The following is a 25,569-nucleotide window of genomic DNA, read 5'->3' as shown; positions in this document are numbered from 1 at the left end:
CCAATTTGTAATCGTAATAGTCCCCTTTTCTGTCTGTAAACAGGGTGGCATATGTTTGTGGGCGGAGCATATAGAAAGGCAAATAATTCTCTGAACACGTTAGTTAACCCAGGCTAGCAAGTTTTGTTGGCTTGTTTTTTTCTTACAATGGCTTCGAGCTTCTCTCAAAATGCACAGTCACTAACCAGGACGATGAGTGTTACTGGTTGTTGACGTTAACCAACAAGACTATATTATCCTACGCCGCTGATAGTCTGGTTTGCTATGGGAAGAGCAGACTGGAGCTCCGTAGCGGGCGGCTGGCTAGTTGGTTAGTTAGCTAGCTTGTCCATCTCTAGAGCGGGCAAGTTAGCTAGCTAGTTTCCGTCTCTCCTGGCGAGGTCGTCTCCTAGCAGTGAGGAGTGAGGCAGAGAGGTTGCAGAGGAAGAGCCCATAAGAGGTCCATCTCTCAATCTCTCCAACAGTTTAGCCTCTTAGCAACATTTTCTCTCCGACTCTGAAACACTTGGCCAATATTAAAGCTCGCTAGAGCCTTGAATCAGTTTATCTTAAAGATATGCAATATCGATTCTAGTACTAAACAACACAGCAAGATGACATTCTGTATGACGTTTGCGCTATACTCTAAGCTGATTTGTCTTTGCCTTTGTCTTTCTTTTGTTGATATAATCATGACGTCAGCTGTAAAAGGGTCTGTATGGTGCTTTGAGTTGAGATAGCTGGTGTTGCATTCGTCTCACAAGTCTCACATTAGTTCATTTGTATTTATTGCACACACAATTTCCATTAAGTCAATATTACCGGACTCTTTCTTTTACTCTTCCATGTTACGGTTGCAGCTTAACATGCATTTTAAACTTGAATGATTGCTCGTTATTTCAGCATGTCAAAGCTTTCACATTTTAGTTGCCGCTTTTCCCCACTGCTTTCTGTAAACCCTTTGTTGATTTCCAGAACGATAATTACTTTGAGACCAGGAAACAAAGAACACTTTGAGATCAGGAGGCAGCCAGGGGACCAGTCCGTTCATTGGATGGATGGATAATACTTTATTTCTTTACGGTCTCCTTTATTGCAGTGGATTTCTTCTGGTTGGTTTTGCTGCAGTGCTGTCCCGGGTGTGGATCAGTGGACAAAGAGAGAGCTGCTCTGTACAGTACGTCCTTATACAGCACAAGAATCAGTTTCAAGGCTGCTCCATTGAAAGCAATTACTGACACATGGAGACTGAAGATGTATGTTGTTGCACGTCAGAGTGATTAACGAGAGGTTTCTTTTCCTGATGGTGTTTGGGATGTTCTTGATGTGTGTGTGTGTGTGTGTGTGTGTGTGTATGAAGCCATTTGTTTGTGTATTAATGTGTCCTGTGTGTGCGTGTGTGTGTTTGTGTGTGCCTGCACCAACGTAATGGCATGTATTAAATCTGAAGGACACATCAGATGACCCTGTACGTAATTGAAAAATATTCATTTCCTGCTCAAGGACAGCCCGGCCAATGAAGGGTAATTATAGTGATAGCCGGCCATGACCCATTTTACCAAGTGAGAGTGCAGACCTGAACCGTCACATCATTACATCGCGGACAAACCTTTTCTGCTGCATCTCGACGCTTAAATACAGACAAACAGGATGAATGGAGGGATGATTAGCTGTGGTTTATGTCAGTAAAGATGTTTTTATTACGCAGGAATTTGTCACAAAAATATGTGCACATTCCTCAGATTGGAAGCAAAATGAAGCTGGGGGATAATCATTCATCTCACATGAGCAGTATCAGCAAAATAGGGATTACAAGCTCAATTAGACCACAAACACTTGAGAGCTTAACAAATCTGTTTGTTCAATTGTTTTTGTTCCATCTCCAAATACTATTTTTTTAGATTCAAAATGAACTGCTAAATAATATGTTAAGATTGTTGTAGTTGTGTCTTTAAATGCATATAATATAATCCCAAAAGTAGACATACATTTCAGAAAAATGAGTTTGTTATAAAACTCTAGGGCACTATTCCTCAATCAAATAATCCTTTACCAAATCAGAACATCTAAGTCTAAGTAACAACAGCAGCAGCAGCAGCAGCAGCAGCAGCAGCAGTTTATGACTACAAATGCAGATGAGTACAAGAAAGTAGTAGTATGTGTTTTTCTCCCTGAGTGGGTGAAGTGAGGATGATGATAACCACTATAATAGGAAAAGCTGTCACCGTTTTTGCAAGAGACACGTTAAGAAAATGTAATGATGTTATCTTGGCAAACATTCATTGTAAATAATTATGGTATACACTCTATTAAAAGTTATACTGAGGAGTTTTTGACCACTGCAGTGCTATGGAGAAATGGCTGTGTCCAAAATCACTCCCTTTTGACTATACTAGCGTGTTTTAAATGTTTAAATGTTTATTTGAGTGTCCAAACAGCACGTAAAGTATTCTCTGCTAACAATTTTGTGTTTTGTGCAGGTGTTGTATTATAGATGTATTTTATCAGTTAAAACTTAGATTTCAGGGGTGTTTTTCTCCTTACCTAAAAAAAGACGAATATTTCATTTTCATTTTTTTTCAAACATCTGTCAACATCAACCTCAAAGTCAAGTATCGGTCGGGCTGTAATTCCAAAATGCATCATGAAATATTGATGTCCTTTGGAAAGTACATTGAACACTGATTGGTTGTCAGTGATGGTCCCGAATATATTTCTTCAAAAGTGGTTATTACATTTGTTGTAACAAGATGAAGGATTTACACACAAAAGAAACCTGCACTGGGAAGAGACAGCAGATGGGAATTCATAATCCAGACTTTTAATCAAATCATCCTGACAAGTGGCTGACATCAAATGAATAATACTGTCTGACGCTACACAGTATGTGATTTGTTTGGAGAGGCTCGCTTCCAAGCATAAATAATATACTGTTTGCAGAGAGAGAGAGAGAGCAAGAGCAGGAGAGAGAAGCAGAGCGAGAGCCAGTCCAAACAGGTCTTGCAAATGTAATGAACTTCTAATTTCCTTGAGAAAAACAACAGAGCAAGAACTCACACTCAAAACTGTAATTAGCTGACTTATCACGCTAGAAACCCTTGATCTGGATGTGAAGAGACGCAAATAGCTTATAAACATGTTGAATCCTATCCTGTCACATATCCTATCATGTGTCAGATCAGATAAGATCCTAACATCTCACATTATGTGTTATGTGCACATATCATTCATCACGTAGTTGTATCACCTCGTATGTGACGTTACATTAACATGGTGTGACATGTCGTCAGTGGTGGAAGAAGTACTCCGATCTTTTGCTGAAGTAAAAGTAGCAATACCACAGTGTAAAAATACTCAGTTACAAGTAAAAGTCCTTCGTTTCATATTTCACTTCAGTAAAAGTACAAAGGTATTGCATGAAAATATACTTTGTTATAAAAGTAAAAAGTACTCATGCAGAATGTCTCTTTCAGAATAATATAAAATCATCACTGATTGTATATGTAATGACTTTATATGTGTGCAGCTTAATCTATCGTGATATATATGATTTTACTTGTTGATAGTATTCTGTATTAATGATCTGAATTTGTAAAGTAACTAGAAACTACATTGAGCAAATACATGTAAAGTAAAAAGAACAATATATAAAGCAGCAGAAAATGGAAATACTCAGGTGAAGTACCTCAAAACTGTACTCAACATGTAGTGCTTGTACTTAAATGTATTTAGCTACTTTCCACCTTTGCAGACAGTATCATGACATATATGCACTACTGTAGTTTAAACAATCCTTATGTTAGCATTTAAATAAGACCGGCACCGTTAAACTACTCGAGACTTTGTTCTTGAAATTATTTCCACATTCTCAAACCACTGTTATTAATGACGAGTAGTGGAAACTGTCGCGCGCTATAAGTACAGTGTACTGTGGTAATGAAGATGCCCTGTCCGTTTACATCCAGTGTCCCCTGCATGCATGTTCTCTGTATGCGTGCGCACAGAAAGACATTCCTTCAGAGCGCTTCTAAAGGTCAACAACTCCACAGGGAAGCTTGAACAAGAAACGGGGACACCGACTATATGTTCTGTAGAAGTGTGAATGCTTGTAATCTTATGTTAACCCCATTGGTATCGTTGCACTTTACTTTTGTAATATGGTTTTACCATTTTATGTCTGTAATTTTCTTGGTTTTTTTATGATGCTTTACTGCAAAAAACAATAAAGACATGAACTGAAGTGTGTTGCTGTCGTTTTGTAGGTTCTATTGTTCTATTCAGCTATATATGTTTTGCATTTGTCACGTGTGAATAGTTCCTCCTCCGTGGAGCTTACAATTTTTTTTGCCCTCTTATACAACTAAATCCTTGCAGCAGGGAATCTCTCAACCTTCAGCCTCATTGTCCTTGAATCAAAGATGCACATCAAGGCCTCCACAGGTGCTGGAGGGCGCAGCGGAGAGAAAACCTCGTTCATCTCTGTCGCCTCCCCCACGATATGATAATGATTCGCACAGTTTGAGTGTTGTCTGAGCTAATGCAAATCAGATCGTGACTCACTGTGATTGTGCCCTTCAGTGTGAGGCGGAGAGGATTTTTCATCACCTGCTTGTCGAGGGTCTTAATAAAGTTTTAATAAACCTGAAATGGGTTCTATTTGAAACTATATAAGTATTATGTAAGCAGGGGTGTAACGATACGCGTATTCGTATTGAACCGTTTGGTACGAGGCTCACGGTTCGGCACGCATGACGAACCAAATACGTTTGAATAAAAAAATTAAAATAAAAAAAAAAGAAAAAGAAAAGAATATATATATATATATATATTTTTAAAAACCTGTATTTAACCAGGTAGTCCCATTGAGATTAAAAATCTCTTTTGCAAGATGTAAGTAACAATACTTCATAACATTAAGGAGCAGTTTTTGGTTTTTAAGCTTGGGTTGCTAAGAAGACACCCCAGAAGATGGGTCACTCAGGTATAGTTCCATCATTGTTCAAAGTCAAAGTTCATGATGTTAGTTGTAATGAATAAATATATTTTAAAATAAAGTACATTTCTCTGGCATTTATAGTTTTCTACTGTACCGAAACGTACCGAACCGTGGCTCCACTGTATCGTACCGAACCCAACCGTGAGTTTTGTGAACCGTTACACCCCTAGTAAGCAGCATCGTTTTGCTTAATTCACCACGTGAAGAGGCTCTTTAGGCTACTGGTCAGATGAAACGGTCCACTGTGTTTCAATTAATCTATGGTTCAATTGTAAAATGAAACAAAACCAGTCAGATCTGCTGGCTTTCGAACTTTAAGGATAAAATAACAGAAAACATGGATCATTTCCAAACTCGCTGCTAAATCTTTTCACCTCTAAATTCCTTTTCTTTTCATGACTCTCTCTAGCTCAGCTGTAATTAAAGGACAGAGTTTCCATGGACAGGTTCTTCTGGGACTTGGTGTGTAACGTACATTAGCAGTCAGGTGTTGCAGACAGAAAGGTAAACCTGCCATCAGCACTTTGTTGTTCGACTAAAACTGCTGCTGCTGCAGAAAGTGGTGCGAGGTCAGTTTGTAATAACAGGTGGGTTATTAGAGAAAAACCTGTGAGCATTTACAACAGCAGACGCAACACTCTGAAGAGGTCGACGGCTCTGAAGTCCTTTCAAGGTGGGTGATTGTAATTTAAAAGGATCTCTAAAACTACAATGACAAACAGCCTCTTTTATTGGGAAAATATTTCACAGTATTCACTTCAAACAGATCAAAACAGAGAAAAAGATGTCTCAGAGATAGTCGCAGCCAACGATAATAACTTCCAGGAATGTTGATTTTTATCAGAAATAGATAAGAAAGGAAAAAGTATGGCTTTGTAAACTCAAAACGGCACATTGAGGTTAGACTGAGGGATCCAAAAAAGACAACATCTTGGCAGAATAGTTTGTCAGAAACGCTTTTACAGTGCAGTGAAAGAATTAAGTGACATATTCTTCTCCTAATGTTTTTCATTAATATCTGCAAAAAATACTTTATAATCTGTCCTAAAAAGGTGTGTAAAACTATTCAGCATTAGAACACAAAGGTGTATGTCTCACAACACTCCACGGGAGAGTAACATCAGCAAAGGTAGGCAATAACCCTCTCCAGACTGCTAAATGTCATTTCCCCCGCCTGCTCTCCCACACAATGGAGAACCATAATCAAGCAGACCTCGTACGCTGGCCCGCTGCATGAGAGTCTGCGGCAGCTGAGTGATAAATTATAATCCTCGTTCAACAAAAGGCGGGCTTTGAAAAACAGCGTGTGTCTGCTAGAAATCCTGGGTGTTACATAAGATGTACAGACGCAGATAATAGACACTGAGCGGGCTTACACCGAGTCGGAGAACCTGAACATGATGGAAAACCTCTGTGGGGTTGGTAAACAGCCACCGAAACAAAACAAAAATCTGGTGAACTAATGGATGCTTCTAATGACTTTATATTGACAAATAGCCTGGAACAGATGAGACAATTGTGCACGCATTGCATCAATGACACTGTTGGGAGAAAAAGGCTGGACGTTTATTGAAAGCGCTGCTTTTCTATTTTCATTCAATTGGTGTTTCATTTGAGGACGGGGATTGCAGTCCTGACCAGCGGCGCGCACACACACACACACACACACACACACACACACACACACACACACACACACACACACACACACACACACACACACCCACACACACACACACACACACACACACACACACACACACACACACACACACAGAGAGTGTCTGTTTAACGGGCTGGGAGCCAGCAGAGGGATGATTTCCCTGGAGATCGGGCCACCGTGAGCAAAGGCAACACTGACTGCTGCAGAGCCACAGGTAGGCCAGCGTGGCACCACTGCACTAGGAATGAACAGCTGCCCACCGACCCCCTGGGAAGCGAAGTGAACCCACTGAATGGATGGCTCAGGTGTGTTAGACGCACAACAGGACCTTTGAATACATCTGCCGAGGCACCTACTTCAGATTCCCTGCCTCCTGCTGCCCTACCACTTACAACTAGCTCTCACCAGGCTGGACCTCGCTCTCTCTCTGCCTCTCTACATCTATCACAAGCACTTTATTCACACGATCCACCGAGCCCTGAAGCCCACTGAAGCAATAATCAAACACCGTGTCATTGCTTTTAAAATAAATGCTCTGTGTGCTTCTTCATTTCGACGCTGCCTTCATCAGTAAAACAACAGCACTCATTATCTCTTTCAACATTTAGAAAAAAAAAACCAGTTCAAGCTTTACTGGTATGCAACCTCTTTCAGTTGTGGGAGTAATTACTGTCCTCTCAAAGAAGCAAATGTGGCGTTGTTGTAATGTCGCAGAAGCTATTAGGAAGGAGGTTGTGGTGGATGGTTGGGTCGACGAAGCATGTGACTGTGATATGAGGGGAGGTTGTTGTTAGATTGTTGTTATGGCAAATAAGACAAAGGTAAGGGCTTAGCCTCATTTATACTTCTGCATTAAAGGGTTCTATACATATCTCTACATGATTTCACCAAAAATAGATAAGAAGAATCATGGCTTTGTAATTTCAAATACTGCATTGAGGTTAAACTGTACGATCCAAAAATACTTCTTGTCCAACGTTTTTAAAAGTTTTGCTTTATACAATATATGTGCATGGAAACTAAGCGGCGTAGTTAAGTCTATAGGGAAGATCCTGGTTATGCCTAATACAATATGGCTACAGTGTATATATATATATATATATATATATATATATATATGGTTAGCCAACTAAAACACAAGAAAGCTTGTGGTTATGGTTTCACTAAAACACAATAGTTAATTGCAGGTCATTGACGGGATGCAAACTCCAGTCTCCTGCATGAATGCCAGACGGACCACACACATCCACCACCCAACCGCTACATCAAGTGTGCGCTGCTTCCTGTGATAGCTATCAACATAAAAGGTGCAAAATCAAGACACTAAATTCTGCAACATTGCTTTCTTTTAACATTTACAGCAATAGTTTTCTAACTTTAACCAATTAGTTTTAGTAGACCTAATTTAACCACAGAGGTGGCAGATCAGAAAACACTCGGAGTCGTTTTTGGAACAACACAACCAACCTGTACTGTAGGTTGGTTGTGTTGCATGTACTGTATTAATTAATATGTCTTTCCTACTCTTCCCTCCATCTTCTTCGTACCCCCCACAGCCTTCTTTCGACCCTCCTATGGACATCTCCTGAATTGCTGAGGCTAGCAAAGGTAGCCCCTTCTCTCTAGAATTTAAGAGGATGGAGAAGACAAGAGTTGAAAAGGGAAGGTGAAAGCAGCTTCACATCCATGGCTAGCTGCAGGGGATAGAAAAAGAAAAAAGGGGAAGAGGAGTAGGGGGAGGAATGTGGGGAGACATGCATTCGACAAGAGTCACAGGAGAGAGGAGAGGAAAAGTCCAGGCCCTCTGGCTCTGGGATACCCTGTCAACCTACTTAGGCTGCAAAACCAGCGTCATCATTTGAATCACTTCTTACAGCATTTCTATATGTTCACCAGCAGGACCAGAATCTGCTGCACGTCGAGCCGAATAAATCTGTGGTCAAATGTTTATTAATTCCTAATCAGAGCTGCATATTTCCGATCCAACTTTTTCACGCTTAATATGATACTGATACCTGGGCTTTGCATGTCTGCCAATACAGAGTAATGATTCGATATTAATAAGCTGAATGCCTCACTGTGTGGAAGTGACTGGGATTTATGTGTAAGGCAACATCAGAATTTTACTTAAACATTGCTGAAATAGTAAATCGTACACCAGCAATTTTGTAGAAAATCTTCAAAATAAACAGAAATTACAAATCAAATCAACAAATTGGTCAAAACTTCAAACAGGAATTAAAATTCCAGAATATAATGTGTATATATATATATGGAATTGAATTAAATAGGTCGGCCCACGACACCCAATCCAGCTAATTGAGACAGAATTAACTCGATATCCAATATCGGTATATCCCTGTTTCTATGCAGGCCAGCTGAGGCTGCTGTAGCACCATCATCGAATTCAACGTCATGAATTATTTGTCCTTATTTTCTGCTGTAGATCAAATGAATTCCACCGATACGTTATCAATGCACATGATAGTTCATTTGTTAGATGTTACACATTGGTGTTGGATTTTTCTGACAGATTGGGCAAGAACTTAGGAGACAGTGAAGGAGAGAGTGAAGGCATCTAGGAGGAAAGACAAGGGAGAGGAGACAGCAGGAAAGGAAGGCAGAGGATAGGTAGGTAGGGCTGAGGAGAGGAGGAGGAGGAGGAGGAAACAAAAGGAAAGGAAGAACCAGGAGGGGAGGGAATTGGAGAAGAGGTAACAAGAGAGGTGGGGAGGAAGAGGAGGAAAAAAGGAGAGGGGAGCATGCACACTAGTTGAGGCATGAAGTGGAGCGGTGGAGGGAGAGGGGGAGGCTAATGACAGGGAGGGAGACAGACTGGGAGCTTGTAACGCCATCTCCACGCTCTGCTGGCCAAACAGGAGCTGATAGGGCAAATGTGTTTCTGCTCAGGTGTGCTGAATTATTAAATAGACAGCAAGAGGCGAGGCCAGGGAACATCAGCCTCCCTGACCAGCTGTGGATGAACCAGTCACTCAGCGGTCAATGTGTGTGTGTGTGTGTGTGTGTGCGAGCGAGCATGTATGTGTAAAAGCATTATCCATCTGACAACACCGACTGCTGTAGCTAAACGTGCTCTGTGGTGCTGAAGGCTCACCACCGTGAAATAGCGGTGACATGTGTTACTAGAATATTCTTCAGGTTAAAAGACTCCACAAAGCCTCATGTGTGATGCCTCCACTATCATCTTCAAGACTAAAAGTCTCCTTAGCCACTAATGCACATGTGCTTCTGAACAGCAGGTACACGCTGAAAATCAGGTCATCAGTAACCTGGCTCGGATAAGAGCAGGACACTTGAGTTGAAAATAGATTCTGAACTGTAGAAACTCGCCCACAAATAAGCACAATAATGTTGAATCGAGAGGAATTTGAAAGTGTCAAACAAGACATCTGCCAAATAATGTATGAAAATAAGAGGAATCAAGATAAAATATCTTAAAACTAACAATAAAAATTCAGGATAAAAGTTCCTAAAGACAAATTATTTGTTCTTTAATTCATCTCAATCAAGTTTGACAATTTAATGCAAATGATGCTTGACTCAAATCTTTTAAATTTAATTTAAGAACCTGAAATAAGACATAATGACATTGAATAGTCCGTGGTTGGTTGATTAACCCATGAGTTGGACAGAAAAATAACAAATAATGAATAATCAACAATTATCATGAATAATAATTTACTTTTCAAGCAGAAAATTCGAGCATTTTCCAGCTCCTCAGTGAGATGATTTGTTGCTTTTCTGCATGACTGTGAATTGAATATCTTTGAAAAATGATGAAAATAATAACTGCAACCCTAGAACAAAAACGGTGCTCAGCTCATTAGCCTGGTGTCTTAACTCAATGGACAAAATGTAAGGTGTGAAATCTCCGCTGTGAACTCAAGTGTATATGCTGCTGTAATGTGTAACATGAACTGACACTAAATCACGGTACATCCTACAGAGGGGTGACGATGGGAATACTGATACGATGCACCGGTCTAATGAGGGAGGGAGGGAGAGAGATAAGAGCAGGGGTCATAAAACACCGAGAAGGGAGACAACGTGTATGTGAAGGAACATTATGCTGTAAAAAAAATGAATAAAAAAGGGACAGAGAGCGTATCGAATAATGCTCCTGTAATTCTTGGCATGAGCACTCGTCTCGAAAATAACATGAATAAAAGTATCTTTGAATCGGTTCATGATTTGTATTGTGTTGAATTTGGTTCATACACAAGACTTTACAGAGCAAATACTAAAGGCCAAGTACGAAATCGTGTCATTTCATAAAGATATTTAAAGTTCAGCACTGATGTCACGGTGATGACTAAATCAGGCTATTTATCATCTGAAACAAGTTGCAAGAATTAGAGGTCTCATGTCCAGATACGATTTAGAGAAGCTACTTTGCATCTCCAGCCAGATGTACAACTGAAAAAGGTTTCTTGTCTTCCCGTACAAATCATGAGACAACAGCAACATATTGTGGAAGACGCTGCAGGATTTCCACTTTCTATAAGGCGACTGAAAGTATTTCTCCTGTTGATACATCTTCCTCACCAGCTTCCATTTAGTTATGGATCATGCTTTAAAAAGTGCTGCTCTCTGCACATATCACTACGAATCAGGAGCAAAATAGAGTTCTGATAATTAAGAACATACGTAGGAACCCTCTGATCTTAAGGAAACCAACACGAGTCATTTAGCTACCGTCCCGCAACTTCTTCATCTATTTTTTTTTTTACATTTGAGAAACTTAAATGTAACTGCACTGAAACTGTACATTGTGAATTATTTTTTGTACTATTTGTGTTTTATTTGATTTCATCTTATTCTAAAAGATTGAATTGTCCAATTCACTGTGTTCCTTAACCTGCCTTTACTACCCACTTGGGTAGGGCAGCGCTACAAGCTGTAAAACTGACCTAAACTGTCCCTGACATATTGTTTCCTTGCCAAGCTGATGTACTGCGTTTGCCTATTTGCTCATCCAGCAGCTTCAGAGCAACATTAGCATTCATTTGGAGTATTTGGCCACCTGTCGAGTATAAGTACAAGTCCACAATTCACTCCTTTGGTCTCTATTTACTCCTGAGGGAAATATCTGGTTCTTTACTCTGCTAAATGCTCCAACATGTCCACAGGCCAGCTGCAAATTCTGTGAGGGGGGTTTTTAGGAGTTTTTGATGAGAGCGGTAACAGTGACCCAAAACAGTGCAGTTGCAGCACAGGGTTGGGGTTAGGGTTAAACCCTAACCCCAACCCTGTGTTTGAAAGATGGAAATCAAATAAGCTTGCCTTGTTGTGTTAGGTTTCAAAAGGAAGAGAGTGAGGAAAAGAGAAAATTGCCAGCAGATTAGCTGTGACTGGTTTCCATTTGAACCTGTGTGACTTTCGGGACTGCTCACTCATGTCACACGCCAACCAAATCTCTAATGTGGGCTTTTACACTGCGACGAAGAAAGGCCGCTGCCTCCATCTCCCTCGCTCACAACTCCCTAACTCGAGGGGCCGATGGTGAAGGAGATGGAGAGCGGGGACGAGGGAGAGGGGCAAGAAATGGAGAGGGAAGGCGAGAAAGAGAAAGAGAGAGAGAGAGAGCGAGAGAGAGAAAACGCCACAGGCTGCCTTAATGAAAAGCCTCTCATGGCGATGGAGAGATTGCCTGTGGAATAGGCTGCTGATTGGAGAAGCAGCAGCTTGGTGTAGCGTGCAGACTAATTGAAGTATTGAAGGGTTTGGGGTGACAGGGAGAAGATTAGACCTGCTCCCAGGGTTAGCCGAGCTGAGGGGAACCAGACAAATTCACCTTACATCCGAGAAACAGTGAAGACTTTGTGAACCGATGCAACTCCCATGTGGACACTGTTGTTTTCTAAAGCTGCTGCCTGCTATATTTGTACGATCAGGACAGATGGTAGTTTTAAAACCTGTTTCAAAGGTTAGGTCACCCAAATTACAATCTTATTATGAACCATGAGGACTAGTTCTTCTGTAGAAAGTAGTTCCAGTGAGGTCTGTGGATTATCTTGATGAACTGAGAAAAGAGTGTTTCTGGAAAGAGAGGTTGACGTTTTTGAATGAAATGAACAGCCATACAGCGTGCGGCTCACGTGTGTGTCATCATGGCAAAATGTGTTCCTAGAGACGCCTACTGTTCTGAACTACCGCAGAAGGGCTTTTGATTACTTGATATGTCTGTCTGTGGACAGATTTAGTCAACGTGGTAGCGTCACAACCGTGCAACATGCAGTCATGAAATTTTACAGGTGTGTTGTTGAGATCAACATGAAGGCTGAGTTCGAAGACGGGAGTGGTCCGAACAACGACACCAGAAGTTGGGGGTTGGAAGTGATGAAAGGTGCCACCAAAACGGTCACACTCTAGAGCCCTGAATCACATTTTATGGAAATCAATCCAATTATTGTGGAGACATTTCACTCAAAGCCACATATGTCAACCTGTTGGTGGCGCTGTGCTAAACGTTGGAGGATCACCGAAGTCAGGGGGCTTTATCCTCTGGGGACCATGACTGTCTGCACAAAATGTCCAAATTGATCCATCAATGAGATATTTTAGTCTGGACTAAAGCGGTTAACTAGAGCAGCTACTCGGGTCATGTGACAACAACTAAACAATCTCACTGCTAATGAGAAAGCCAGCCGCTGATGAGATGTGGCGGAAATCTCTGTAATAATTAAGTGGAATGTGGGATGAAAACTATTCTCCATTTTTATGCACTTCAGTAGTCTGTTTGTTCATGCTGTTTTTATCACTATACTTTGTGAAAGAAAGACACACATGCAGAAATCAATACCGGCATGAGGTCGATTGTACCGAGAAAGCTCGTCTCCGTTGTCGGTTTGAAATGTGTTTCCTCTGAGGATCGACTGTATATCTACGGGACTCATCTGGATTCACAGTGGGTAAACCAGACAGTATATCAGATAGGTACACTGCCATTCGAGGTCATCTTCAGTAATCTGCTTCACGGTGAGAACAAATAAGAAAAACCTCACTCACGAGGAAAAGAATGGAAAACTGACTGACACACGTGAGGAGAAAGGCACAAATATCAGGCTGATTGGGCACCTGGGAAGACAGACTGGGTCAAAGGTCATAGAAAAGCTGTCAACCTGTCACTGCTGTGGCCACTCAACGTCTAAACTTCATGCGTTTCACCTCATATGTAGTTACAGCCTCATGATAAATATGTTAATCATGTGTAAAGATGTGAATCAGTCCATTTCCCCCCCCAGCCTGCCTCCTCTGGGACGACGTCTTTCATTATTTGCATTATCGTCATCGTCATCATTATCAGCATCTCTTCTCATCTCAGCATTGCAATGTCACATCTGGCCTTGCTGCTAAAATCACCATTTCCCACAGGATTAATAATGTAGCTGCCTGCCTGTCATTCAAGTGCTGAGAAGTAAACTCCTTTCTGCTGGCATCTCAACACCCAACAGCAGAAAATACCAGGGGATGATGTGGAAGGAACTCATTAGTGAGTGGCATTTAAGATGCAATCCGGTAACACGAACAGGGGATTTATAAAATCAACAGAGAATGATTGACAGCTTCTAAACTGGTGGAGTTTTTCCTTTCTCTCCAGTGACTGTGTTAGCCAAACAACAATAAACTCTGCTCTGAGGGATTAATGATGTAACGGCTATTACAAATCTATATTTGGTGTCGCTTAATGACCATCTCCTGGCAACAGGCACAAGAACCCCTTAGGTGAACAAGTTGTCCAGGGTGCGCAGTAAACAATATTATAGCAAATGTACATCCGCAGCAAAGAGATGTGAGGTGCCTTGCAGGAGTATTCACACCCCTTGGCCTTTTCCCTATTTTGTTGCATTACAACCTGGAATTAAAATAGTTTTTCTTTTGGGGGGGGGGGGGGGGATTTAATGTGATGGACCTACACAAAATAGTCAAAATTGGTGAAGTGAAATTAAAAACTTCTCTATGAAAGCCCCTAAATAAGATCTGGTGCTACAATTATCTTCAGAAGTCACATAATTATTTGAATAAAGTTCTCCTGTGTGCAATCTAAATTTCACATGATCTAATGGATTAATGTTACAAAATGTAACATTAATCAGAGACCAAAGACAACCCTGGAGCTCCAGGGGGGAGATTAGAGGATCTGTATGTAGGACCACTTTAGGAGGGTGGCTTTATGGAGGAATGGCCAGAAAAAAGAAAAAAAAAAGACATTGCTTGAAGAAAAAAAAATAAGAAAACTTGTTTGGAGTCTCCCCCATGCATGTTTTTACACTAGATGACACACATTGCCTGATAGAAAACACTACACCTGTTCTTTTTTAACACGTTGACCTCAGAAAACCCATTAGTGCTCTTATTTTTACTGCAGATACACACACTTTAACACACTTTAAACTGACCTCTTGCAGTTCTTATTGATTTTCAGTTGAAATACAAGGATTTACTAAAAGGAGCAGGCCATTTTCACCTGACTTTCATCCAGATTGTTCAGCGTCATGTATCAGGTATTGTTGTGTTTGCTGCTATAGAAGACAAAGATCAGCAGAATAATAATTGTTCAGTACATTTGGTCCTCCTCTGGTCAGCTCAGAATAGGATTTGCATGATAAATGTTGATAATGCATATTCATTGAAAATTCTATAGGTATTTGAAAGTTAAAACTTAAATCCCTTGACTTTTTTGTAAAATAAAACAAAAGAAATCCCCCATTTTTCAGAACTGAGATACATTTTTCAGTTATCCAATCATTCCTATGAATTACCGATTTTAGGATACAATTACAATAAAAACCCATTACTACAGCCCAATGTAAGATACTTAATTACATTGACAGCGCTTTGTGGTAGTTCTTGTGGCTAGACTATCACTTCACTGCTCTTTTTTTTTTGTTTTTTTTTAATTAATATTTTTAGTCTTTATTCCTGTTGTGTATTGGTGTCGTTTAAGCAACTGGATGCCCAAATTTCCTTTGGGATGAATAAAGTTATCTATCCATCTATCAAACTGTTACCTCCACAACATAGGATTAGGGCTGCCGCGATTATTTTGGAGTAATCGATGATGCTGAAAATTTTAAATCGACGCATGTTTTGGTTTTCTTGAAAATATGTTTTTTGTCCTTGCAGCTGCTACATACGTCCATAAAGCTGAAAAGTTGTCGGTCTGCTACCTCGCAAATTCCACTGAATGCGTGCTTCTTCCATGCTGCAGCACACATAGATCCACCCTGCTCACCCGCTCAGAACACATGCACCGACAAAGTCCAATCATTACGTTCGGGGGCCCAATTAAGAAGGATTTGATTCATTGTCAGAACAAAAATGTATTTGAAGATTGTTACCAACCCTGCCTCCTGTCCACTAGTGGATAGATTAATCGATACACAATAGTTAGATGTCATCATCGTTAGTGGCAGCCCTATGTAGGATGCAAGCATACATGTGTGTACTGTCTCGTATGGATTCGTGGATTTTGTCAAATACCTTGACGGGTTTCTTGCGCGATGACTCAGCCTCATTGTTCTCGGCCTCCTCGTGCTCCTTGCTACCTTGGGGCAGGTTGGAGTAGTTGGCCAGGCTGCTGAGAAGAGACGACACCATGGGGCTGGTGTCCATCTCCTCCTGCAGACACACACACACACACACACACACACACACACACACACACACACACACACACACACACACACACACACACACACACACACACACACACACACACACACACACACACACACACACAGAATGAGTGTCTGTTTAATGGGCTTTTGAAGGAAATGCAATGCATCTCAGCCAGCCAGGTGAACCAGGCACTGTAACTGTATTCATTCTTACCTGTATTGATATCAAGTGTTCTTAAGTGTTACTATTTCAGGTACTGAGCGACACAGATTTTGCAAATTCAAACCCATCTGGAAAAAAAGTGCCGACACAGTAAATAGTTTACCTTCTGATTTCTTTTACTTTTTTCATGTTTAATCAAAAAATCCCAGTGAGAGCACAATGTCAATTTGAGCAGAGCTGTGGCAAATTGCCGCGCTGAAGTTCTTTCCTGTAGCAGTGGGATATTTGCTCCAACATGCCCTTCACTCAGTAATTACCCTCATTAACAGATGTCAGAGACCCTATTTAATCACTGAATTATGAGACAGAGAGTGTAACCTGCTTCTTATGATTAGGACTGATTGTGTGTGTTAACAAATCAACGTGTGTGTGTGTGTAGAACAGTGGCCCGTACCTCAAACAAGGCCATGTTCTTGCCGTCATACTGCTGGCTCTTCTCTGCGGCAGCATCACTGCTGTTGATGAAGGGGCTGCTCTCCTTGGGAATACTGTCACCTGGAAGCAGAAACACACACACACACACACACACACATACACACCACTTTTAGACTGGACTGAAATAGAGAAAACCAGCAGAGCGCCTAATGCACAAACCAGACATGAGCTTCTTCGTGTCAAAATAACACTTTTAACTCATTGTCGAAGCAAAGAAATACACACAGACAGAAAGCTCCAACTGGAGGAGGTCTGCCAGGAGAGGAGGGGGGGGGGGGGCTTTTTGTCTGCACAAAGCGCCCACAGTCAGGAAAGCAGAGGAACAGAACCATAACTAATGGAGTGTGCGTTCACAATATGTGCAGCGCTAAATATTCCATATGGCCAGAGGAAGAACACAAACTGGAACATCTCAATCAGTTCTTCGCGACACTGACAAACAAGTAGATCACAAGTTTGAACACTGACGCAGAGAAATGACAAGAAATGTCTTTTCACCCTAGAAAACATGTTATTTCGGCTGCAGGCGTCATGACTCCATCCAGAAACATCCGTCAAAGAAGTTGACAGTATCAGGCACGAGGCACATCTCCAAAACAAACGAGATGGGAAGGACTGCGTCTGACTCGAGAACATTGACGAGCTCATTGATTTCCAATTGAGGTTTGAAGATTGACCACAAACGTCTCACAGGGTGACTGCTCCACTACCACGACTACTAATAGGAGCCCTCCAGCAAGTAAAGCAGCTTATTGTGAAGAAGCCACAGGAATTCACAAGTAGTCCTCGCTTTATTAGTTAAGGTTGATAGCTGTTGGGCCATTGAACTGTTGGACCTTTTAAACAGGTATTTGTTGAGCTTAACTACGGTAGCTCATGAGTTAGGACTTCAGGTGTTTCTTGTTATATACATCATTTAGGTAAGAAACAGCCTGTGCTGCTGATAGAATTACAACCGCATAATTGTGGTTCTACATTCGACACCTGTGGAAAAATATCTCACGGTTGAATCTCTACACAGAACAGTTTCTTTTTTGTTTTGCCATATATTGAAGGGTCGGTGGTTCTGAATATGAATATGAAACAACAAATCATCATCACATACGCATGCCTGGAAATTATAAATATTCAGATTTGCTAACTCTGCCTAAATGCATTCATCTTATTTTAAGTATTCAACACGTGTGAAGCACGTGCATAAAACGAGGTTGTGATTCATCAGACGTATGTGTCTTTCAAAATGGCTGGTTTACCTGTTCACGACGATGTCAGATGATGCGGAAATGGCAGTAAAAATGGTCAGAAACGTTCATTTATGTACAAATTCGCTCTTCCCATAATTTATAGCTGAGGCCTATTGTGAATTGGGACGCGGTGATTTGTCATTTTTGGACGCGACGATGCACCAAGACAGAGATGGAGAACAATGGTTCAACGTCTGCAGTCGTCTGTGCTGATTGTAGACCTGTGTTTGATTATTCTACTCCTCACTGTTGTGTGCATGAAGCTTCAACATGTCTTTGTACTTGAACTGCTTCCCGACCAGACGTTTGCTCGACTTGTCTGGAAAAAAAATAGAATTCAGAATCCCTTTGTTCCCCAAGTACAATGAATGTCTTGGTGGCAAAAAGCAGCACAAAGTAAGCTGTCTTATTTGCACCTTCCCCTTCGAGCGTCTCTTGAGGGAGACAGCAGATCGCTCTCCCTCTGGCTCTCCGTCCCGTCTTGGGCCGAGCACACCAAGACCGAGTTATTTATAGCCGGGTTGCTGCAGCCATGTGCCATGACGTCGGGGCACCGCTAACAGCCGGCGCGCTGTTCTATGGAGACACAGCGAGAGGGCCACTCAGACGGGGACACTGAGACAAGGGGGGGGTGTACGGAGACACAGGCACGTAAAGAGCACAAAGACAGAAGCTGGCAGAGGAGAGGTTGATACAAAGAGATGGAGAGCAAGAGAATGAGGGTGCGGATGAGAAGATGGAAAGAGACACAGATAGATGGGGCGAGAGCGGATCGTGACAAGGAGAGAGACATGGGCTCAGACAGACAAAGACGAGGCGGCCAGACCTGAAATGGGAACCCGCAGAGGGAGGGAGGGAAGAGAGAGGCACACTGTAAAATGTAAAAGCTTCTGCAGCACTTAAGGTTGAGCTCACTTTGACCTGCAGGTTAAAACGTACACAGGCGGTAAAAGGGAAGCTCCTGCAGAGGGTTTTCAGAAGACGCGTATTATTTAGTTGCTTGTTTAAAACTATTTGTACCTCTTCAGACCATGTGAGGGTCGTACGCCTCTACGATAGTGCTACATGCATCAGTGGGAAGTAGTGTCAGGCTTGTTGTGCAGGGGAGAGGTGATAAACGTCCATGAGCACAGAGGGAGGTGTACAGTATGCGACAATGTATACGCCTTTAAACACACACGACACTGAAACCACTCGCTCGAGGCTGCTTCATCAGGTTTACATCAACTTAATGCAGTGCAGTACTACGGCGATAACTTGGAATATTGCTCGACAGTCGATAACGGACTCACATACGGTACATCTAGCTCTTCTTAATCATTGTAAAGTATTGTTGGGGGGGTTTGGAGTTAGTCGCACAAAACAAGCAATTTCAAGGTGTAACCTCTTTAGAATTGTAGACATTTTAAAGACTAAAATGATAAATGAATGCATTCATCAAGCAATTCACAGATGAATCCATAATGTTATTGTTTGAAGTTCACCTTAGTACAAATGAGCAATCATGACACTGGATCGCAGGATACATGAGCTTTGAATGTTCCTCATACCAAATCTGTTTCTGTTACTATGCACTCACTGTACGACTGGAATAAACAAGTACAATTTTACACACTGATATTTTTTTGCATTTGTGATTGTTTAAAAAAGTGAGGTTGTGTGTGGTGATTGTTTCATGAGACCAACTTGTCTTGTGTATTGTCTTCTTAAATCTCTATAAGAAAAGAGATCTCAATGAGGAATACAGTTCAACTAACTAACTAACTAGCTTTCTCCTAACTAACTAACTAACTAACTAACTAAGGAACAAATACAGATACCTTTATCATTTACATCAAATGGTTATATCATTAAATGTGAGGTGGTCGTGGGAGTTGTGACTGTTAAATATGTTGGCATGAATCAGCAGACTAACAGTAAAATGTGACCGGTTAAAATGGCCGTGTTGTACACCTGCATGTATCTGATTGGACGTTACTAGTCAGCTGATAGTCTGACGGATGTGGTGAAGCTTCAGTGAAACAGCTGACACACACACACACACACATGCTTTGCCTGAACTTCAACTGCGCTCCACTGTTTAACATATGAGTCAGATTTGTAAAACAACACTGGGAGTGAATAGTGTTTCAAGGATCACACAGACACTGTTGTACATCTGAAGGGCTAATGCCCAGAGACAACTTCTCTATCCCATCACTTATCTCGCCACGGCCCATTTCTCCTCACCGGCTAGGAATTAAAACTCTACCATCAAAGGAATGACAGATAACCCCCGTTTTGGAGAAATGACAGTGCCGAAAAGAGTTTTGCTCGGACCGCATCGCCCAAGCAGCTTATCCTCCTTCAATCTGATGGGATCCGTCCAACAATGGCTCTCGCTATCATTATTTTCAATGCCGTCGCTGTGACGTTCAGCGCGGTTGTCCGAGCTACAGCAGCACACACTGCGCTGGTTGTCTGACAGAAAAGACCAACCAGCATTGACAGATATTCTATTGAATTCATTTGAACACTTTTGATAATCGATTGATCATTTTTCAGGAAAAGAAAGCCAAACGCTTTGTGGCTTTAAGCTTCTTGAATTTGAGGATTTGCATCTTTTCCCATGTTTGCATTGCAATCGATAGATCTGACCTCGGGCTCATGGAAATATTGATGGGTAATTGGGCATCTTTCACCATTATGACATCGTATTGACTAAATAATTGATTACTCGCCAAATAGCCAACAAACAATTATTTTCATTATGGATAAACCTATTGAATTTCTTCTAGATCCATTGTTTGGTAAATAAAATGTCGTAAAACAGTGAAAGGTGCCATCTTCAAATATTTAGTTCTATCCGGTGACCAACACTCAAAAGTCATACGATATTTACCTTCACATTACTTTGTCACATTAGACAAAGTGAGTGGTTGGAAATACACAAACACAAATATACAATATATATATCTATATATATATATAGATATATATATGTATATATCTATATATATATATTGATTTACATAATAGGTTCAGATGAATTTTCTGTCAATTCATTGTTTCAGCTCTAATTAATAAAAAAACAGAGGTTATGATGGCTGCTTATTTCGTGCAACTTTGAATGCCCTTAGTTATGCGACTACTCTTCTATCTTCAGAGTGACTTCAGAGGGAGGATTGGAAAACAAAATTCAATCTATAAACGTGATAAATATATTTAAAAAATATAGTTGCTATTGTTCAGATTCTGGTGTAATTAATAGCCTCATAGTCAGTTGTATTTGCAGTTTTTTGTTACCATGCACAATATGAAATATTTAATATATTTAGTCATTTGGTGTGAAAACGTTTGCAAGAATTATATTTCATAAATGGGTAAAACACTTCAGTATGGTCCTACATTGTGCTTGATGTGTCATCCCACAGCTATGAGAGCTATTGGACTTTGTTTTATTGATCCACCTTGTGCGACGGTTTGGGTGGCGACAGGCACAGTTATTGCTCTCTCTCTCTTTACACGTACGGACTGTTGTGCTCTGTGTCGCGCTGCCATACTGCTCTTTCCCTCAGCGAACCAACTTCAAGGGGAAAAGCCATCGTGCTAGATGTTGGTTCTTGAGGGGGGCCACTTGTTGATTTGGCGTGTGTGTATTTATAGCTACATGTGATGGTGCATATGCTTGGCCCAGACCTTGCCGACGGTGTTGTGCAGCAGCAGAAAAACAAACGTGGCCTTATTCTGGGCAGAGACGGCTGGATTTCAGCCATTTCATGTACAAATAGGGACAAATTAAATATAACTGAAAGAAATGTGTCTTTTTATACACATCCAAAATGTATTCACAGCTACTTCATGTATGAAAGTGCTGGTAAATATAGACGATCCTCTTGGCTGTTAGTCAGACTCACAGTGGAGTAAACAGTGAGCGCATGTGCTCGCAGAGACATTTCACTTGTATCCAGAGAGAAATGCTTTATCTGGTTGAAGAGTGAGGAATTTAAATGGAATTGGTGGGCTGGAAACAAACTGTTAAGAAAAGACAGAGTTGGATTTTCTGGCTGCGTTCCCCGCCATTGTTCCTTGGTGCATCGCCAAATCCGAGCAGGTCATGAGTTCATTTACTGATTCTCTCGTCTCTTCCGAACGTCACCACAGTAGCACATTAATTCACGTCTGGCAAACAATAGCAGAGGTGTCTCCCCCCCCTCTCTCTCCCCCCCCCCTCTCGCTCTCTCTCTCTCTCTCTGCTGATAGCACGGGGATGTTGGGTGGAGTCAGGTGAAGGATTAAGGTCAGTTTAATCTAAATTCCAGACAAATCAGGATTGACGGTGATTTAATATGTACCCAAACATATCCATGTGCAATTCTGCATAAAATTGACCTACATGTAACAGCTTTCCGCTACAAGACTTTATATTATAAAAATAAATGTATGACGTAACGATACAGGGCTGGGCGATATGCTTAAAATCGAATAATAAGATTTACCAAATTTAAACTGATAAATCAACTTTCTGTTCTCCTCATTTTAATTGTGAATGTATTGTCTCACTGCTTTCATATTTAATATGTATTTAGTCTTCATGCTGCATCTATATGTCGTAGATGTTCATAATGTATGTATGCAAGTTTTAAAGTTGCTACGCATCTGTTCATGTATTTCTGCTGCTGTGGTAAAACTCATCTTATCTTCTTTTAAACAGTGTGCAGCTTTTTCTTAACTGTTCAATTGTTGTTCAATACATTTTCACAAAATGGGTGAAACATGCTCATCAGACACTCCAGAAGCCCACGATAACGTCTTCAAATCGTTTGTCTTGTCCAACCAAGAGTCAGATTCTCAAAAATATCAAATGTAAAATGATACAAAAAAATGAATTGAAGACAGAAGAGGTTTTTGTGCATTTTTGCTTGATAACTGACTGAAACAAATAATTCATGATCAAAAGAGCTGCTGATTAATTGTAGTTTAGTTTACTTTTGAACCACAATTTTCTCCGATTTCTTCCTGGACGACAAACATTTGTAAAATGATGAATAGATGTGATCATAACATTACGGTTCAATAAAGTTCAAAGATGAGAAATGATCATAAAACAAATAATTATATTGTTGCCCAGCATAGACCTAAAATGAGTTTAACATTTCCAATTGATTGAAACCAAATACACTGCCTCCATCGTCAAAGTCAGACACATTGTTTAACAACACCACTTTCGCCAGGTTTATGTCACGAGCATTGATCATGACCTCCAGCTGTAGACGTCTATTTATAACGAGGTAGAAGAAGTGAGAAAGTACCTGCTTTTAAAAATACTGCCTTCACAAGTGATTTACACGCTTTCAAAAGCACAAACAATAATGTGGAGAGGAAAATATAGCAACAGCATATGGTTACATGCCCACATCTGCCCCCACACACTGTCATAAATAGATATTCTCTCACTCTCTCTCCTTCCTATCATGGCTCCAGCACCACATCAGAGACACAACAGCCTTGTATAACGGGATCTCATGCTCCGTGTTTTCTCTCTCGTTCTCCCACTCTACCCAATCTCACTCTCTTTATTCTTCTTCTCTGCCTCTGCAGCTCTCATATGATGTGTTTTTATGTTTATATTTATGTGGGGGACACGTAAAAAAATTTTTTTTTCTTTTTTCCCCTCGTTGGTGCTGCAGGACACGACCGGCGCCCTGATCAGTATTCAGGCTGGTGCTTTAGCTCGATATGAATTTTAATGCAGCCTTGCTTCACAGTGTACGACTTTGACACAGTCCCTTCTCTTCAGCCCCTCGACGTCTCCAGCAGAGATCCTCGCGCCTGGTTGGCTCCTGAGCCGGCGGCAGAGGATTGGCTGAGAGCAGAGGGAAGCAGGAGGATGCCCGTGCACGCACACGAGAGTGTATAGCAAGCTCTTAGCATGTTGACCGGGCCTCCACACATGTCACGGTCTGATGATGAATGTGTAGGTTTGGACCAATGTCCCCTCGCTGCCACTGCCTCGCCTCTAGCTGTGCACGTCAGGATTCATTTTTGTTTCATGGCAGGCCCCTGCTACGTCTTCCCAGCAGCACCCTCTCTATCTGGCATCAGGCGTTGGAGGTAATTGTGCACAGGAGGAGGCTGACAGGCAAATAAAACTAAGCCATCCCTCCCCTCTTTATTTGTCTATCTGTGCAACAACCGGCGGACCGGAGGAATATCGTGAAGACACGCAGACGTCGCTGGATGGGGACGACTGCCAGACTACGAAAAGATGCAGAGAAAAGATTGAGAATTGTATTCACTGTAAATCATAAGGAGCCTTTCTTTCACGAGGTCTTATCGTTCTATGACAGAATTCAATTCATTCCCCTGCTTCTGTTTTCACATGATCACGGAATACCGTCCAATAATCGTGAGCGCTAATATTTGAAAGATAAGAATCTTTTTTTTCCATTTGACACGAAAACACAGATTGCAAAACATATTAGTGTCCTTGTTAAAGAGTCTTGAATTTCGATACATCAGATAAGAAGGAATAGAGAGCCGGCAGGCATATAGACAGCCTCTGCTAGACTGTAAAGAATAATTTTAGATAATAGAACTGCCCTTATAGATAAACTTTTATCTGTTGCACCAAGGGGTGTCATTTCCACTTTTCAGAATCATACATTTACTCGACAGTTTGTTTCTTTCTCTAAATCATTTACAAACATCTTTCTGTCCATCTGCCAACATCGAGATGAGAGACTCTCGAACCGTTCATATGCTCATCGAGGTCTTTATTATGGAATTAAATTAAAATAAGTTATTGTTTAGAGATAATTCTCCTTAAACAATGCTAGATCTGATCATCACTCAAGGATAATACAGTCAGTGGTCTTTGTTGTAAATATGGACATTTAACATTTTGTTAAATTCAAAGGTTCATTGTTGACTTTGGAAACAGTTGTTTTAAATATTATAAGTTATAAATGCTTACAGGGTTTAGTACATTGATAATGCAGCAATTTTGGATACAACTAACAATTATTTTCATGATTGATTGATCTGTAAATTATTCCCTCAATTAATTGATGAGTTGTCACAGTGTTCCAGAGTCAAATATGACGTCTTCAAATATCTTTTCCAAGACCAAAAAAACATACAAAAGCAGCAAATCCCCACATTGTAAAAGCTGGAAAGGGAACATGTTTGGCTTTTATAATGATGAATTGATTACCAAAATAGTTTCGATCGTCTGATCGATTCAGCTCTACTTTACAGAGCTTCTGAAACCAAACCGAAGCTCTCGTGCTGCATTCAGAGAAAACAGCCAAAGAACACGCATCACCACTCTCCTCTCAAAGCTCCTATGTCTCCATTTCACACTCAACTTACACGCTGGCACATCAACGTTTAAACTGTTAAAACCA

The 25,569-nt window shown here is 41.0% G+C and overlaps 1 protein-coding gene across 1 annotated transcript in view; it reads right to left on the bottom strand.

Annotated features, from left to right (window-relative positions):
* The window catches only part of slc12a5a (solute carrier family 12 member 5a), a gene marked incomplete at its 5' end in the record, with an annotated part of 87,731 nt that overhangs the window by 26,833 nt on the left and 35,329 nt on the right, over nt 1-25,569 (bottom strand). Inside the window, 2 exons of the mRNA XM_079297159.1 lie at nt 16,143-16,280; nt 16,897-16,990. Coding sequence (XP_079153285.1) covers nt 16,143-16,280; nt 16,897-16,990 — 232 coding nt within the window. The remainder of the gene's footprint in view (nt 1-16,142; nt 16,281-16,896; nt 16,991-25,569) is intronic.

The sequence above is a fragment of the Melanostigma gelatinosum genome (genome assembly GCF_949748355.1).
Source record: "Melanostigma gelatinosum genome assembly, chromosome: 3".
Lineage (NCBI taxonomy): Eukaryota > Metazoa > Chordata > Actinopteri > Perciformes > Zoarcidae > Melanostigma > Melanostigma gelatinosum.
The sequence above is the reverse complement of the archived record's forward strand: the minus strand, read 5'-3'. Positions and strand labels throughout refer to the sequence as shown.